General features: G+C 39.3%; 1 protein-coding gene across 1 annotated transcript in view; it reads left to right on the top strand.

Annotated features, from left to right (window-relative positions):
• The window catches only part of Catsperb (cation channel sperm associated auxiliary subunit beta), a 204,910-nt gene that overhangs the window by 120,721 nt on the left and 64,384 nt on the right, over positions 1–19,805 (top strand). The window contains exons 15-16 of the mRNA XM_052186706.1: positions 9,014–9,168; positions 12,001–12,155. Coding sequence (XP_052042666.1) covers positions 9,014–9,168; positions 12,001–12,155 — 310 coding nt within the window. The remainder of the gene's footprint in view (positions 1–9,013; positions 9,169–12,000; positions 12,156–19,805) is intronic.

The raw sequence follows: 19,805 nt of genomic DNA, 5'->3' as shown, positions 1-19,805 counted from the left end.
GAGGAAACGCAAAAAAAAAAAAAAAAAACACTTAAAGAAATACAGGAGAACTTTGGTCAACAGGCTGAGGTCATGAAAGAGGAAACACAAAAATCTCTTAAAGAATTACAGGAAAGCACAAACAAGCAAGTGAAGGAGCTAAGCAAAACCATCCAGGATCTAAAATCAGAAGTAGAAACAACTAAGAAAACTCAAAGGGAGACAACTTTGGAGATAGAAAGCCTTGGGAAGAAATCAGAGGACAGAGATGCAAATATCAATAACAGAATACAAGAGATAGAAGAAAATCTCAGATGCTGAAGATTCCATAGAAACCATGGACTCAACAGTTAAAGAAAATGCAAAATCCAAAAAGCTTGTAACCCAAAATATCCAGGAAATCCAGGACACAATGAGAAGACCAAACCTAAGGATTATAGGCATAGATGAGAGTGAAGATTTACAACTTAAAGGGCCAGCAAATATCTTCAATAAAATTATGGAAGAAAACTTCCCTAACCTAAAGAGAGAGATGCCCATGAATATACAAGAAGCCTACAGAACTCCAAACAGACTGGACCAGAACAGAAATACTTCCCGTCACATAATAATCAAAACACCAAATGTTCTAAACAAAGAAAGAATATTAAAGGCAGTAAGAGAAAAAGGCCAAGTAACATATAAAGGAAGACCTATCAGAATCACAGCAGACTTTTCACCTGAGACTATGAAGGCTAGAAGGTCCTGGGCAGATCTCATGCAGACTCTAAGAGAACACAAATGCCAGCCAAAACTACTATATCCAGCAAAACTCTCAATCACCGTAGATGGAGAAACTAAGATATTTCATGACAAAACCAAGTTTACCCAATATCTATCTACAAACCCAGCCCTACATAGGATAATAGGAGGAAAACACCAATACAAGGAGGGAAACTTCACCCTGGAAAAAGCAAGATAGTAACCTTTCATCAAACCCAAAAGAAGTTAAGCAATCAAATTTAAAAAATAATGTCAAAAATGATAGGAAGTAACAATCACTATTCCTTAATATCTCTTAACATCAATGGACTTAATGCCCCAATAAAAAGACACAGACTAACTGACTGGATACGTAAACAGGACCCTACATTTTGCTGCTTACAGGAAACACACCTCAGGGTCAAAGACAAACACTACCTTAGAGTAAAAGGCTGAAAGACAATTTTACAAGCAAATGGTCTCAGGAAACAAGCTGGAGTAGCCATTTTAATATCAGATAAAATTGACTTTCAACCCAAAGTCATCAAAAGAGACTCTGAGGGACACTTCTTGCTGGTCAAAGGAAAAATACAACAAGAAGAACTCTCAATCCTGAACATCTATGCTCCAAATGCAAGGGCACCCTCTTTCGTAAAAGAAATTTTATTAAAGCTCAAAGCACACATTGCACGTAAAACAATAATTGTGGGTGACTTCAACACTGCACTTTCCTCAATGGACCGATCAGGAAAACAGAAACTAAACAGGGACACAATGAAACTAATTGAAGCTTTGGACCAATTAGATTTAACTGATATATATAGAACATTCTATCCTAAAACAAAAGAATATACCTTTTTCTCAGCACCTCATGGTACCTTCTCCAAAATCGACCATATAATTGGTCACAGGACAGACCTCAACAAATATAAGAAGATCGAACTAATCCCATGCCTCCTATCAGATCACTATGGAGTAAAAGGGGTCTTCAATAGCAACAAAAACAACAGAAAACCCACATACACATGGAAACTGAACAATATTCTACTCAATGATACCTTGGTCAAGGAAGAAATAAAGAAAGAAATTAAAGACTTTTTAGAACACAATGAAAATGAAAACACAACATACCCAAATCTATGGGACACAATGAAAGCAGTGCTAAAAGGAAAACTCATAGCCCCGAGTGCCTCCAAAAAGAAAATGGAGAGAGCATACATTACCAGCTTAATGACACACCTGAAAGCCCTGGAACAAAAAGAAGCTATTTCACCCAGGAGGAGTAGAAGGCAGGAAATCATCAAACTCAGGGCCGAAATCAATCAAGTAGAAACAAAGAGAACCATACAAAAAATCAACAAAACCAGGAGCTGGTTCTTTGAGAAAATCAACAAGATAGATAAACCCTTAGCCAGACTGACCAAAGGGCACAGAGAAAGTATCCAAATTAACAAACGTAGAAATGAAAAGGGAGATATAACAACGGAAACTGAGGAAATCCAAAAAAATCATCAGATCCTACTACAAGAGCCTGTACTCAACACAACTGGAGAATCTGGAGGAAATGGACAATTTCCTTGACAGATACCAAATACCAAAATTAAATCAGGACCAACTAGACCATCTAAACAGTCCCATAATGCCTAAAGAAATAGAAGGAGTCATAGAAAATCTTTCAACCAAAAAAAGCACAGGACCAGATGGTTTCAGTGCAGAATTCTATCAGACCTTCAAAGAAGAGTTAACACCAATACTCTTCAAACTATTCCACAAAATAGAAACAGAAGGAACACTACCCAATTCCTTCTACAAAGCCACAATTACGCTGATACCAAAGCCACACAAAGATCCAACAAAGAAAGAGAACTTCAGACCAGTTTCCCTTATGAACATCGATGCAAAAATACTCAATAAAATTCTTGCCAACTGAATCCAAGAACACATCAAAACGATCATTCACCATGATCAAGTAGGCTTTATCTCGGGAATGCAGGGTTGGTTCAATATACGGAAATCCATCAATGCAATCCACTACATAAACAAACTCAAAGAAATAAAAAACCACATGGTCATTTCATTTGATGCTGAAAAAGCATTTGACAAAATTCAGCATCCTTTCATGCTTAAAGTCTTGGAGAGAACAGGAATTCAAGGCCCATACCTAAACATAGTAAAAGCAATATACAGCAAACCGGTAGCAAGCATCAAACTAAATGGAGAGAAACTTGAAGCAATCCCACTGAAATCAGGGACCAGACAAGGCTGCCCCCTTTCTCCTTATCTTTTCAATATTGTACTTGAGGTACTAGCTGGGGCAATTCGACAACATAAGGAGGTCAAAGGGATACAAATTGGAAAGGAAGAAGTCAAACTATCATTATTTGCAGACGACATGATAGTCTACCTAAGTGAAAGTCAATTTTATCTGATATTAAAATGGATACTCCAGCTTGTTTCCTGAGACCATTTGCTTGTAAAATTGTCTTCCAGCCTTTTACTCTAAGGTAGTGTTTGTCTGTGACCCTTATGTGTGTCTCCCGTAAGCAGCAAAATGTAGGGTCCTGTTTATGTATCCAGTCAGTTAGTCTAATACTTTTTATTGGGGCATTGAGTCCATTGATGTTAAGAGATATTAAGGAATAGTGATTGTTACTTCCTGTCATTTTTGACGTTATTTTTTAAATTTGATTGGTTAACTTCTTTTGGGTTTGATGAAAGGTTACTATTTTGCTTTTTCCAGGGTGAAGTTTCCCTCCTTGTATTGGTGTTTTCCTCCTATTATCCTTTGTAGGGCTGGGTTAGTGGATAGATATTGGGTAAACTTGGTTTTATCATGGAATATCTTAGTTTCTCCATCTACGGTGATTGAGAGTTTTGCTGGATATAGTAGTTTTGGTTGGCATTTGTGTTCTCTTACAGTCTGCATGAGATCTGCCCAGGATCTTCTAGCCTTCATAGTCTCAGGTGAAAAGTCTGCTGTGATTCTGATAGGTCTTCCTTTATATGTTACTTGGCCTTTTTCTCTTACTGCCTTTAATATTCTTTCTTTGTTTAGAACATTTGGTGTTTTGATTATTATGTGACGGGAAGTATTTCTGTTCTGGTCCAGTCTGTTTGGAGTTCTGTAGGCTTCTTGTATATTCATGGGCATCTCTCTCTTTAGGTTAGGGAAGTTTTCTTCCATAATTTTATTGAAGATATTTGCTGGCCCTTTAAGTTGTAAATCTTCACTCTCATCTATGCCTATAATCCTTAGGTTTGGTCTTCTCATTGTGTCCTGGATTTCCTGGATATTTTGGGTTACAAGCTTTTTGGATTTTGCATTTTCTTTAACTGTTGAGTCCATGGTTTCTATGTTATCTTCAGCATCTGAGATTCTTTCTTCTGTCTCTTGTATTCTGTTGTTGATATTTGCATCTGTGTCCCCTGATTTCTTCCCAAGGCTTTCTATCTCCAAAGTTGTCTCCCTTTGAGTTTTCTTAGTTGTTTCTACTTCTGATTTTAGATCCTGGATGGTTTTGCTTAGCTCCTTCACTTGCTTGTTTGTGCTTTCCTGTAATTCTTTAAGAGATTTTTGTGTTTCCTCTTTCATGACCTCAGCCTGTTGACCAAAGTTCTCCTGTATTTCTTTAAGTGTTTTTTTTTTGCGTTTCCTCATTATTGGCTTTTGTATTCTCCTGGATTTCTTTCAATGATTTTTGTGTTTCCCTTTCAAGGGCTTCTATCTTTTGATCCATTTTCTCCTGAATTTCTTTAAGTATGTCCTTCATGTGTTCCTGTACCAGCGTTATGACCAGTGATTTTAAATCACTGGTGTGATGGGGTATCCAGGACATGATTTTAAATCACTGGTGTGATGGGGTATCCAGGACATGCTGGTAAAGGAGAATTGGGTTCAGATGTTGCCATATTGCCTTGATTTCTGTTAGTGACGTTCCTGTGTTTGCCTTTTGCCATCTAGTTCTCACTGGTGTTAGTTGGTCTTGTCAATGCTGGACTCACCAGTGCAAGCTGCCCCTTCCCAGGTTGCCTCTGGTGCACAGCTTACCTCCTGCACTGCCTGGAGACAGGATGCTGTTGCCGAGGCTGTTCACCTGCCACTGGGGCCTGCTGGATTCACCGAAGCACACTGACTTCTCCGTGCTGGCCGCCCCGAAGTCCCTCTTGCCTCTTGTAGGACCTGGAGATATGATGTTGCCGCCCAGGTTGATCTGGATCCGGAAGCGGAGAGATCTGAGGGCTACCACCAGAGGCCTCTGCACTGGAACATAAGCTCTGTGCCACAGGAGCAAGCTGTGCTGCGAGCTCTCAGACTGCCTCTGTGTGTACACCAGGTCTCCTGTACTTCCTGGAGACCGAGTGCTGTGGCCCAGGCTGTTCAGATCCCAAAGCAGGCACCTGAACGCTCCTGCTGGGGCCCGCTGGATTCCCCGGAGCACACCGACCTCTCCCCGCTGGCTGCCCGGAAGCCCCTCTTGGTTGGCAAGAATTTTATTAAGTATTTTTGCATCAATATTCATAAGGGAAATTGGCCTGAAGTTCTCTTACTTTGTTGGATCTTTGTGTGGTTTTGGTATCAGCGTAATTGTGGCTTCATAGAACGAGTTGGGTAGAGTTCCTTCTGTTTCTATTTTGTGAAATAGTTTGAAGAGTATTGGTGTTAGGTCTTCTATGAAGGTCTGATAGAATTCTGTACTGAAGCCATCTGGTCCCGTGCTTTTTTTGGTTGGGAGACTTTCTATGACACTTTTTATTTCTTCAGGTGCTATGGGACTGTTTAGATGATCTATTTGATTCTGACTTAGTTTTGGTGTTGGATATCTGTCTAGGAAACTGTACATTTCCTCCAGATTCTCCCGTTGTGTTGAGTATTATTATCCATTTTACAGTGCAATGCAATTCCCCTCCCTCCTCTCCCTGAGTCTCTTCACCACAACCTCCCCTCCTCCTCATTCTACTCCTCCACTCCTCCTCTGTTTCTGTTCAGAGAAGGGAAATATCCCAATGGATATCACCAACCATGGCATAGCAAGTTATAGTAAGACAAGGTACCTCCTCTCCTTCTGTAACAAGGCAAGGCAACACAAAAGGAGTAAAGGGGCTTAAAGGCAGAGAACAGAGCCAGAGCCAGTTCCTGCACCCACTGCTAGGAGTCCCAGGAGAAGAAAACTACCACACTGTAACAAGTGTGCACAGAGCCTATGTAAGGCCCATGCAGACTCCCTGCATGGCAGTTCAGTATCTCTGAGCCCCTATGGGCCTTGGGTATTTATTTTTCTGAGTTTTCCTATGATGTCTTTGACCCCACTCATTCTTTCAATTCTTCCTTCCCTTTTGCAGGATTCCCCAAGCTCCACCTAGTGGGGAGCTCTGGGTGTTTGCATCTGTTATGATCAGTTGCTGGGTGAAACCTTTCTTATGGCTATTGGGCTAGATGCTAATATATGAGTATAGAAGGATAGAATTAGGAATCATTTAATTTATTTTTTTTCATTCATGTTTGATTCTACTGTGGGACTCTGGGCAATCTAGCCTCTGCTTCCTGCCCCTAGAGGCAATGTGAGGCATGGGCTCCCTCTCATGGCATAGGTCTCACACTCCTGCAATCTCTGCACCACCTTTACACCAGCACATCTTGTAGGCAGGACAAGTTGTAGCTGGGAGGTTTTATTCCTGTGTTGGTTTCCTTATCCCTCCAATGGAAGTCTTGTGTGGTTCCAGAAGATGGCCAGTTCAGACTCAATATCCCACTTCTCTTAGCTATGTCACCCTCATCAGTTCCTGGAAATTTCTATAGTCTAGCTCATCTGGAAGATTCCTGCCCCCCATACCCAGTTGTCTCTCATAGTACTCTCTCCCTTCATCCTTCTCCTACTTGATACCTCCTGTTCTCCTCCCCATCCCTTCCCTTTTCCAGTCCCCTCTCCCATCTGCCTGCAATGTCTTATCTATGTTTCCTTCTCAAGAGATTCACATGCCCTGTCCAACTTAAGCCCTCCATGTTACATAACTTCTTTGGGTCTGTGGATTGTAACATTGTATCCTTTATTTTAGAGATAATATCCACTTGTGAGTACATATAATGTTTGTCTTTCTGGGTCTGGGTCAGGATATTTCCTAGTAAACTCATTTGCCTGCAAATTTCATAATATTATTGTTTTTAATATCTGAGTAATACTCCATTATGTAAATGTAACACATTTTCTTTTTCCATTCTTCAGTTTGGGGACATCTAGATTGCTTCCATTTTCTGTCTATTAGAAATAAAGCTGCTATGAACATAGTGGAGCAGGTCTTCTAGTGGTATTTTGGACCATCTTTTGAGAATATGCCCAGGGCTGGTATAGTTGGGTCTTGAGGTAAATGAATTCCCAGCTTTCTGATAACATGCCATATTGCTTTCCAAAGTGGTTGTACAAGTTTACACTTATAAAATTCCTCTTGCTTCATACCCTTGCAAGCATGAGGGGTCTCTTGGGTTTTGTACTTAGCCACTTTATTTCTGATAGAATTCTGATAGAATTTCAGAGTTGTTTTGATTTGTATTTTGCTGATAACTAAGAATGTTAAGCAAGTCTTTAAGTGCCTCTCAGACATCAGGGATTGCTCTGTTGAGAATTCTGTTTAGTTCTGTACCCCATTTTTAAAATTGGGTTATTTAGATCGTTGCTGTCTAGTTTCTATAGTTATTTGTACATTTCAGGTATCAGTTCTCTCTCAGATATTAGGTTTGGTGAAGATCTTTGCCCATTTTGTAGGCTGCCATTTTGTCCTTTTTATGATGTCCTAACTATCCCTAGTCCTAGTGCTGGAAGCTTCTAGCCTTTGTACATCCTCCAATCTTCCAAGCTTAATCTTTCAATCTGGGTTCTCTCAGTTTCTGACTCAATTGCTCTGTTTGGCCTTATATAAATTTTGGCAATGTGTTCAAATCTTCTGGATCCTTCTCATACTCGCACTTGTTCTGTCTTCATGTATGTCTAGCTCTTTTTCTGTGTGGTTTCTCTCTGTAAAACTGTTTATGGAGAATTTCCATACATGTACCACTACCACTGTACCACCTCTCTGTCTGTCTGTCTGTCTGTCTGTGTGCCTATCTGTCTGTCTCTCTGCCTTCCTTCCCCCTCCTTCTTCCCTCCCTCCCTTCTCTATGCTCTTAAGTAGCACCTCTTCCTTTGATATTAAGGAAAATAGGGGGAACTGGAAAATGTTATATGTATGTAGTTACCCATGTCCCAAAAGATAATTCCACATCTTCTGGATCTAACCTTCAAAAGTCAGATTTGTGTTTTATTTGTAATTTCTGTAAGATCAGTAATCTAGAAAATGATAGGAGGTTTTTGGGGGGGGGATGAGGAAAGGGTATAACATTTGAAATGTAAATAAAGCAAATATTTAATAAAAACATTTTTTAAAAACTCACCCCCCCCCCCAAAAAAAGATCAGGAATCTAGAGAAGGAGTGAGAATTAAAGGGTGGAAAGAAAGTAGAAGGCATGATTTTAAAGGGGAAGTGGAGGAATACTGGAGGTTAAAGGTGCAAGTGGAAATGGGAGTCTGAAAGACAAGGGAGCAGAACTTTTAAAGTTAATTTTAAATACAGCTTTTAAAAGGGAACTTGTATGCAGGCCCCCTGTATTCCCTGAAACATTTGTTATTTAAGAAAAATGTTAGTGCTGGGCTTGGGACAACCCCTTATGAGTCACTAGTCTGCAAGAAGCTCAAAAGTCCCCATTACAGTATAGGGTTTTGCCATTGGTCTTGGCCTACCATAGCTAGATCATAAGACACTATTTCTGAGAACACAAAACTCTTTGGTTGTAGGACATAGAAATCAAGCTGGACCTAACTTGAAGATCCCCTAGGATTTTTACCTTAAACAATATACAACAGCCCACTCTCTTTCGTATCAACATCCTAGTGGTAGCTACTATTATTCTTCCAGCCTAAGCTTTTCTCATGGTTTCTACCTAGGCAGAAATCTAATTTGATAACTTCAGGAAGAGGAAACAACACTAACAAAAGAGTATCAAAACATCTGCCTTCCATATCCTTTGATTAGACAATCCCTTTGTTCTTCACTACCCCCTACTTTGGTGAATGTGATCTATAATTAGGTAGAGCTGCAAAAAACTTTCCCAGGATGTAACACAAGGTAGTGTGTATTTTACTACTTTAGGGGTCTCAGAGACCTACTCCCACCCCTAATTTAAACAAATGTCATAGCTATATTGTAAAATTTCTTCTAGTTGTAGAATATCAGTAACAATAGGGTTCTATTTCTTTCCTAACAGGATTACTTAATTATGGAGAATTGGGGGTATTTAAAGATAAAGTTTACACATTGTACTATGATCATTTGGGATACATACACAAACTGACTCCGCAGACCTTTGATGCTGGTTCAGAACTTTTAGGGCATGGAAGTTCTAGCAGTATTTTTGGACGGGTAAGTAATATATGTTGAAACTGTTTACCTTCTTTTGAGAACAGATAGCACAATCTCTGTGCACATTTATAAGAGGGTGTTTTGTTTGTTTGGTCAGTTGGTTGGGTTTTTTGTTGTTGTTGTTTTGGGGTTTTCATTTCTTTGCTTGTATTTTGACAGGGTGTTTTCTTTAACACATCACTTTTAAGGTTTTTAAATTATATGTGTGTGAATGTAAGTACAGGTGTTTGTGTTATGCATGCTGAGTCTACCTTGAAGGTGAAGTTACAGTCACTGGCAAGCCACATGGTAGGGTACCTGAGAACCAAACTCAGATCCATTGCAAAGATCAAGTATGTGCTCCTAACAGCTGAGCCATAACTTTAGATTCATTAGGACAAACATTCTTTGCTAGAGAAAAATTTTATGCACAACAATGAACACCTCCAAAATCTTCTGTAAGTCTCACAGGTACCCTCCAGTTATCATCATGCAAGATTTCCCAGCAGAAGAGTGAAACATCTAATAATAATCTTTTGCAAGAAACTTTGTTCCTGGTGGAGTTTATTTTCTATTTTCCAAAGTTGGCTTTGAAGAAATATGATTTTTGATACCTTCCATTTTAAACAGTCCTGGCCACTAGTTATTCCTTGTTTAATGCCAACATAGAGCAGAGTTTTCCAGTCCCTCACAGATAATAGTAGATACATATTTTTAATGAGAAAGAAAGAGAGAGGACACACACACACACACACACACACACACACACAGAGAGAGAGAGAGAGAGAGAGAGAGAGAGAGAGAGAGAGAGAGAGAGAGAGAGGGAGAACCAGGTATTACTGGAACATAGACATAAAAGTGAATACATATCAACAAAGCAGTAAAGATTAAAATGTTTTTCATTTGCCTTAAAGAATATTTTGAAAAGTATGGATCTCTTTCTAGGTCAGTCCAGGCATAGAGAGGTAATTTTGTGCCTAAGAGCATTTGCCACTCCTAGAGGACCAGAGTTTGCTCACAGAGTGACTCACAACCATCTATAACTATAGTTCCAGAATATCCAATACATGTTTAAGACCTCTGAAAACAGCAGGTACATATATGTTGCACATATATGCACACTATGCTGTTTTGGTTCTGTCAATTTGACACAAACCTAGATACATCTGGGAAGAGGAATGTCACTTCAGGAATTACCTATATCAGACTGGCTTAGAGCTAGGTCTTTGATGCATTTTCTTGATTAATTATTAATGTGGGCAGTCACAGCTAGAAGCATTCTTATATGACCTCTGCTCCGTTTCCTGCCTCCAAGTTCTCCACAAAAGTTATTTTCTTTGTTTCCCTTCCTGATGTAATAGATATAATCTGAAATAAACTATTTCATGCCCTGAGTTGCTGATGGTCAGCACTAGAAAGTAAACTAGGACACATATTAGTTAAATGATCTATCCATGTACCAGGCTAGGGCTATAAATCAAGAGGAAAGGGGTTTAGCATCCTCTGTCTGAGAAGCACACACAATGTAAAAGGAATTCCATGATAGGGACATACCACCATGTACCTGGAGTCTAGGCTCTGGATACTGCAAATGTATGAAGCAGATGATGTGAGCAATATGCCAGACAACCAACAAAAGCAACCTTCAGAATTTCACGAACAAACTGTTTTGCAGAAAGTAGCTTAGTTCCCTTAAGTGTAATTTGAAATTGTTTAGATGGAGAAACTATAGGGATTTCTATACTCAGGACAAGTTTGAAGAACTCTGACTCAACAATATTTTTTCCTCTATACAAACGATACATGTATCCTTTCTGGAAAAATTAATCTCTAGCCCTTATTATTGTCAGGCACTGCTGTGAACTCTTCATCTTACAACAAATATTTGTCCTCATTTCCTTATGAGGTATGCAAGGCACACAGAGAGTACATAATTACCCAAATTGAGTTACAGTTGAGGTATTGGAATCAGGCTCTTACTGAGGCAATTGGTTCAGGGTCTATCCTTTTAGACACCTTGTTTCCCTATCTCTTTCATTCATGGTGAACACCTAAAATTCAAATGCTGGGAGGAAAATGTGACAGAAATGTTTCTTGGAGACAATATTGGATGCATATGGCTCCTAACAGACTTTTGGTCCCAAACCAAACAGGTTGTAAACTATTTACAATCCACACATATACTTGATATCCTAAGCAGCAGGGTCAACTCCAACAACTTTTTTGAAGCTAGTATTCATTTTTATTTTCACCCACTGAAAGTAATCCAAATTGTTCGTTCATCATCAAAGAATTAGATGTCAGAAATCTAGGCAAACAGTACCTTAAGAGACAGTCTGAATGTTCTGTAAGTTTAATGAATGGAGTATACTGGTGGAGACAGAAGCATCTAGTAACAGAATAGGAGACTCAGGGAGCAGTGTTCAAAGGGAAGACACTTTATTGGACCTTCCATGATAAAACTCCAAACTCCGAATTAGAACTCCAATTAGAAACAGTCATGGAAAAATCTTCTGTGTTCAGCATGGTGTCACCATAGAAAAATATAACTCAGAAATCTGCATCTCCACTCTCTTATATATACTGCTACACCCTCCTACAAAGGTATAGAAACTTTATACTGGGGTTCATTTATCAAGCTTCTTTTTTTTCTACAATGCAGAAAACTGAGTTTTCTCATTCACACATGTAGATGTTCAAAGATATCCAAAGATCATATGGGTATGTTACTCTAATCAATAAGTAAAGCAGTATCATTTTTATATCAATGGGAAACAAGCATGCTATTTGAATTACTTTATAATTCAAACATTAGGCATTCATCATACAAAATTTTCTTTTCTCCAATTTCAGAGGCCTGATTTGGGATTTGAAACTGCATTAGTCCCACAATTTATCTCTTCCCAAGAAATGTATTTATTTGCATATGTACCTCTGTCTTTTCCTGTAAAAATTCGGTGGCAAAAGAGATTTAAAAGAGTCCATTTAAAGAAAACAATAGAGCTCAGGTAATTAATGATTGTAGTTAATTAAAAATGTAGCAAGGCTAGCAACAAAGAAAAAGTATCACATCTCTACTGGTCTCCACCCCACAGCACTGCAATATAAAGGAAGAAAGCCTCAGCATAAGTCTTGAAGGGCACAAATAATATTCAAAGTATGTCTACCTGATGGCTGTAAGGAAAGACATGAGTTTATATTTTATTTATATTATAAAATAGTTTATATTTTATTTTGACATGAGTATATATATTTTATATTTCTTGTAATTTATAAGATAGCAAAAGTTCTTTCATTTCTTTTTGTATAATAACATTGCACTCCCTAAATTCTTTTAATAATTCTGGTGCATTTTCTACATATTCCTTTATGTTTTCCTAGTAGAATTAGAACTAATACTAAGTAAACAATCATATCACCTGCAAATAACTCGCATTTTCTTAACATTTCTAAGCATATTTTACCTTGTTCCCATTAAATTTTGTAGGCCTTAAAATAAACATGTTGCATAGAAGATATCTTCCTTGTAACTCCTGGTTTTTAAAAGAATATTTAAAACATTTTACCATAACATGAATTCTTTTATGAGTTGTTTTTGGTTTATTTTTCTAGACAGGATTTCTCTGTGTAGCCCTGGCTGACCTGGAACTCACTCTGTAGACCAGGCTGGCCTCGAACTCAGAGATCCACCTGCCTCTGCCTTCCAAGTGCTGGGATTAAAGGCATGTGGCACCACTGCCTGACTTCTTTTATAGTTTTTAACCCATTAAAATATAAAATGTCTTTCTTGTTAAATGATTTGATGATACAGTGGCTGGAGAGATGCTTCACAAATATATCTGAAGTCAGACGCCCAGCACACATGTGAATAGACAGGTATTCAATGGTACACCTGAGATGGCTCTGGAAGGCAGAGAAGCAAGAGAATCCCAGAGACTTGGTGGCTAATCCTTGTAGTCAATTAGTCATCTCTGGTTTCATTGAGAGAGACTGTCTCAAAAAAATTAGATGTGGCAGAAGCAATGGCTTAGAGATTAAGAGCTCACAATGCTCAGGCAGAAGGGCCCAAGTTCAGTTACTAGTTTCACGTCATGCAAAGGATTAGATATTTAGTTTTGATCTGTTTTGATATAGGTAAACTATACTTGAAAAACAAGCATCTTCACTGAATTTAGGGGACTGAAAGTAAGTGATACAAAAGACAACTACTTAGTCACTTTCTACTAGATTATACCACAAATTTCTTAGACAGTTTCACTGTGTAACCAGTCTGGAACTCACAATATAGACCAGATCTGTTTGGTCTCTCAACAACTGATTGAAGACCCACCATGCCTGACTGCATTATACTTTTAAATGACTTTTTAAAAAATTGAGTATCTTCTTCATTTACATTGCCAATAGTAAAACCTTTCCCAATTTCCCCCTCCCAAAAGCCCCCCTCCCCAAAGATTCCCTATCCCTTCTCCCATCCCCTGCTTCCATGTATATGCCCCTCTACCTGACACACTCCCACCTCCCCCCACCCTGTCCGTTCCGTTTTGTTGGGGCTTCTATTGAGCTTTTACCTAACCAAGGACACTCTTCCCACTGATGCCCAACAAGGCCTTCCTCTGCCACATTTTTGGCTGGAACCATGTGTACCCCTTGGTTGATGGTTCAGTCCCTGGGAGTCTTGGGGTGTCTGGGTGTCCAAAGTCATTGTTCTTCCCCTGCGGCTGTAAACCCCTTCAGCTCCTCCGGACCACACTCCAGCTCCTCCATTGGGGACCCCAAGCCCCGTCCAATAGTTGGTTGCTAGTTACTGCCTCTGTATTTGTAAGGCTCTGGCAGGGCCCCTCTGGAGACAGTCATGGCATGTTCCTTTTGGTACACGCTTCTTGTCATAGTATCAGGGTTTGGTGACTGTTTATAGGATAAATCCCCAGGTAGGGCACTCGCTGGGTGGCCTTTGCTTCAGACTCTGCTCCACACATTGTCTCCCTTATTGCTCCTGTGAGTATTATGTTTCCTTTCTCAGATCTGTTTTAAACATATGTTAAGCTAATCCATACAATTACTCCTTTAATTTTGGTGAATACTGTGTTATATTATGGATTCAACATTCCTGTTTTTATCATTTTGTGTTATCTATCCTGAACTTCTTGACTTAGTCTGCTAATTTTAGAACTTTAGCATCTGTGTTAAAAAATGAAGTTTATGTACAATTTTTCACATATATTTTTTGCCCTTTAAATATTTTATGGTCTGTTAACAAGATTACAAAACCTCATAAATTTTATTTTCTTGTAAAATCTTAGGATACTAATTTTTTCAGCTTTAAAAACTTGCTTTTGGAAGTGTTCCCAAACTTTATGTACTCAGAATAAAGCTACTTATGCAGATGAGTATTGTAAATATATTTGTGGGGAGTAAAATTTTTACCTCTGGCCTTTTGAAAAATTTTATATCTGAGTCTGAGAATTAAATTGACATAAATTGAAGCAAATCACCCAATTTTACTTAGCATAAGATTTATGTGGCATGGAAAACCTTATAATAAAATAAAGAATGAATGTAGTAGCTCATGTTGAATAATTTTCTTTTTCTAGGAAGTTTCTTATATTCCCTTCAGATTATGCCATGACTAAGCAATGTTTTATCAAGTATTAGAAACAAAGAGAAGCTTCAAAAGTCTCCTGAGTTCTCCATCACTTTCGTGAAGGAATGTAAATAGGTTTGCTTTTGTAAGAGTATTTTGTGAACAATCACAACTGTTGGAACTTGAAGGGGACAATGCTCATTTTATGTGCATGCAACAGAGAGTCCTACAACTTTACTGCTTCCCTTGATTCTTACATTCTTTCCAGCCCTCCCTTTCCCAATGTTCCCTGAGCCTTAGAGAGTAAACACAGCTTGGATGTTTATTTCCCATTTGGGGACGAGCACTGGTTCACTGTGCCATAACAATAGTCATTTATTATCAGTACTTTGGACAGTTACAAGTCTGTGTGCTAGCTACTTCACTGCCTCACATTTAACTAACACACACACACACACACACACACACACACACACAGCTGAGATCCATCTGCCAAAAGAATGGTACTGCCTTTAGTGGGATGAGCCTTCCTACTTCAATTAACAGTAAAGGCAGTCACCTACAGATATGCCAACAGGCTTTCCTCTCAAATGAATCTAGGATCTAGCAATTTAGTCATCAAAACTAGCTAGCACAGAAGAGATAACTGGTTAAGAGCGTTTGTTGCTCTTCCAGGGGAAACAGATTTGGCTCTCAGGGATGAAATGCCTTCTTCTGACCTATACCAGTACAAAGCACACAAGCAGTGCACATGTATACATTCATGCAAAACACTAATATGTATAGATAAATATATTTCCTAACTAGAATGAACTCTGATGATGTAACTACCACAGAGCCCTACCTCTTGACGTTACTTCAAGGAACAAATTCTCAATACATGAACTTTAAAATACAAAGAACAAAGAAATTATAGCAACCAGCTAATAAGTGGATAAAGAAAAATAAATTAAATCTTATGTGTCCTATGAAGTAAACTAATCTATGACATGGGATATAAGGATTGAATTCCAAGAACAAATAACAAAGTGTCTAGCAGAGAGCTGTCCAAGTGAAAAAAAAATTCAGTTGACAATCCAGTAGCCGGGAAATGAAGTGAGGAGTGTTTAATAAGCAGAAAGATGGCCAGTGTATGCAAGTATGTTGAGGTGGCATAACAAAAAATCAGTGAGAGGGTAAAGGTCATATTATATGGCAGTGGATGGGCTCCATAGGAATGTCAGCAGAAACTATTGTAAAAGGCTATGTTGAAGAATGAAAGAGTTCATATTTATAAATATTCACTCTGACTGCAATGGAAAACACTTGAAAGTCTATTGGAAACAGAGCAGTAATGGTGCTGACACAGGTACAGTCTGAGAGAAGGTAGAACTTGGTGGTTTATGGTAGAGTTATGAGGAGTCAAGAATCATGTAGGTTGCTGAGAAGATGACTTAGCCATTAAAAACACTTAACCTCCCTTGGTTATAGGGATCAAATACAAGTCAGTAGGCTTGTATTTGATCCCTATAACCCACAATGGAGGTATAGAAACCAACCCCATAAGTTATCTTCTGCTCTGCACACACAGGTGGCTATAGAGATACAAACCTTACATACAATTATCATCATAATAAATCAATTGTTGCTGGGAGCTCACAGCATGGCTTGCTCCTGTGGCCCAGAGCTTGGGTCCCAGTCCTGAGGCCTCTGGCGGGAGCCCTCAGCTCAACTCTCTCCACTTCCGGATCCAGATCAGCCTGGGTGGCAACACCCAGGTCCTCTCCAGGTCCTGCAAGAGGCAAGAGGGGCTTCCGGGCGGCCAGCGGGGAGAAGTCGGTGTGCTCCGGTGAATCCAGCGGGCCCCAGCGGGAGCCTTCAGGTGCCTGCTTTGGGATCTGAACAGCCAGGGCCACAGCGCTCGGTCTCCAGGAAGTGCGGGAGACATGGTGTGCACCCAGAGGCAGTCTGGGAGCTCGCAACTCGGCTTGCTCCTGTGGCCCAGAGCTTGGATCCCAGTTCTGAGGCCTCTGGTGGGAGCCCTCAGCTCTCTCCGCTTCCGGATCCAGATTAGCCTGGGCAGCAACACTACATCTCCAGGTCCTGCAAGAGGCAAGAGGGGCTTCCAGGCGGCCAGCTGGGAGAAGTCGGTGTGCTCTGGTGAATCCAGCAGGCCCCAGCAGGAGCCTTTGGGTGTCTGCTTCAGGATCTGAACAGCCTGGGCAACAGCACCCTGTCTCCAGGCAGTGCAGGAGGTAAGCTGTGCACCAGAGGCCACCTGGGAAGGGGCAGCTTGCACTGGTGAGTCCAGCACTGACAAGACCAACTAACACAAGTGAGAACTAGATGGCAAAAGGCAAATGCAGGAACGTCACTAACAGAAATCAAGGCAATATGGCAACATCTGAACCCAATTCTCCTCTACCAGCATGTCCTGGATACCCCTTCACACCAGTAAAACAAGATTTGGATTTAAAGTCACTGGTCATGATGCTGGTACAGGAACACATGAAGGACATACTTAAAGAAATTCAGAAGAAAATGGATCAAAATTTAAAAGCCTTTGCAAGGGAAACACAAAAATATTTGAAAGAAATCCAGGAGAATACAAAAGCCAATAATGAGGAAACGCAAAAAACACTTAAAGAAAAACAGGAGAACTTTGGTCAACAGGCTGAGGTCATGAAAGAGGAAACACAAAAATCTCTTAAAGAATTACAAGAAAGCACAAACAAGCAAGTGAAGGAGCTAAGCAAAACCATCCAGGATCTAAAATCAGAAGGAGAAACAACTAAGAAAACTCAAAAGGAGACAACTTTGGAGATAGAAAGCCTTGGGAAGAAATCAGGGGATAGAGATGCAAATATCAACAACAGAATACAAGAGATAGAAGAAAGAATCTCAGATGCTGAAGATTCCATAGAAACCATGGACTCAACAATTAAGAAGATGCAAAATGCAAAAAGCTTGTAACCCAAAATATCCAGGAAGTCCAGGACACAATGAGAAGACCAAACCTAAGGATTATAGGCATAGATGAGAGTGAAGATTTACAACTTAAAGGGCCAGCAAATATCTTCAATAAAATTATGGAAGAAAACTTCCCTAACCTAAAGAGAGAGATGCCCATGAATATACAAGAAGCCTACATAACTCCAAACAGACTGGACCAGAACAGAAATACTTTGCATCACATAATAATCAAAACACCAAATGTTCTAAATAAAGAATATTAAAGGCAGTAAGAGAAAAGGGCCAAGTAACATATAAAGGAAGACCTATCAGATCACAGCAGACTTTTCACCTGAGACTATGAAGGCTAGAAGGTCCTGGGCAGATCTCATGCAGACTCTAAGAGAACACAAATGCCAGCCAAAACTACTATATCCAGCAAAACTCTCAATCACCATAGATGGAGAAACTAAGATATTTCATGACAAAACCAAGTTTACCCAATGTCTATCCACAAACCCTACAAAGGATAATAGGAGGAAAACACCAATACAAGGAGGGAAACTTCACCTTGGAAAAAGCAAGATAGTAACCTTTCATCAAACCCAAAAGAAGTTAAGCAATCAAATTTAAAAAATAACGTCAAAAATGACAGGAAGTAACAATCACTATTCCTTAATATCTCTTAACATCAATGGACTTAATGCCCCAATAAAAAGACATACACTAACTGACTGGATACGTAAACAGGACCTTACATTTTGCTGCTTACAGGAAACATACCTCACGGTCAAAGACAAACACTACCTTAGAGTAAAAGGCTGAAAGACAATTTTACAAGCAAATGGTCTCAGGAAACAAGCTGGAGTAGCCATTTTAATATCAGATAAAATTGACTTTCAACCCAAAGTCATCAAAAGAGACTCTGAGGGACACTTCTTGCTGGTCAAAGGAAAAATACAACAAGAAGAACTCTCAATCCTGAATATCTATGCTCCAAATGCAAGGGCACCCTCTTTCCTAAAAGAAATTTTATTAAAGCTCAAAGCACACATTGCACCTAACACAATAATTGTGGGCGACTTCAACACTGCACTTTCCTCAATGGACCCATCAGGAAAACAGAAACTAAACAGGAATACAATGAAACTAATTGAAGCTTTGGACCAATTAGATTTAACAGATATATATAGAACATTCTATCCTAAAGCAAAAGAATATACCTTTTTCTCAGCACCTCATGGTACCTTCTCCAAAATCGACCATATAATTGGTCACAAGACAGACCTCAGCAAATATAAGATCGAACTAATCCCATGCCTCCTATCAGATCACTATGGAGTAAAAGTGGTCTTCAATAGCAACAAAAACAACAGAAAACCCACATACACGTGGAAACTGAACAATATTCTACTCAATGATACCTTGGTCAAGGAAGAAATGAAGAAAGAAATTAAAGACTTTTTAGAACACAATGAAAATGAAGACACAACATACCCAAATCTATGGGACACAATGAAAGCAGTGCTAAGAGGAAAACTCATAGCCCTGAGTGCCTCCAAAAAGAAAATGGAGAGAGCATACATTACCAGTTTAATGACACACCTGAAAGCCCTGGAACAAAAAGAAGCTATTTCACCCAGGAGGAGTAGAAGGCAGGAAATCATCAAACTCAGGGCCGAAATCAATCAAGTAGAAACAAAGAGAACCATACAAAGAATCAACAAAACCAGGAGCTGGTTCTTTGAGGAAATCAACAAGATAGATAAACCCTTAGCCAGACTGACCAAAGGGCACAGAGAAAGTATCCAAATTAACAAACTTAGAAATGAAAAGGGAGATATAACAACGGAAACTGAGGAAATCCAAAAAATCATCAGATCCTACAACAAGAGCCTGTACTCAACACAACTGGAGAATCTGGAGGAAATGGACAATTTCCTTGACAGATACCAAATACCAAAAATTAAATCAGGACCAACTAGACCATCTAAACAGTCCCATAATGCCTAAAGAAATAGAAGGAGTCATAGAAAGTCTTCCAACCAAAAAAAGCACAGGACCAGATGGTTTCATTGCAGAATTCTATCAGACCTTCAAAGAAGAGTTAACACCAATACTCTTCAAACTATTCCACAAAATAGAA

This window comes from Apodemus sylvaticus, chromosome 6, assembly GCF_947179515.1.
Source record: "Apodemus sylvaticus chromosome 6, mApoSyl1.1, whole genome shotgun sequence".
Taxonomy (NCBI): Eukaryota; Metazoa; Chordata; class Mammalia; order Rodentia; family Muridae; genus Apodemus; species Apodemus sylvaticus.
Note: the sequence above shows the minus strand (reverse complement) of the source record. Positions and strands in the feature narration are given on the sequence as shown.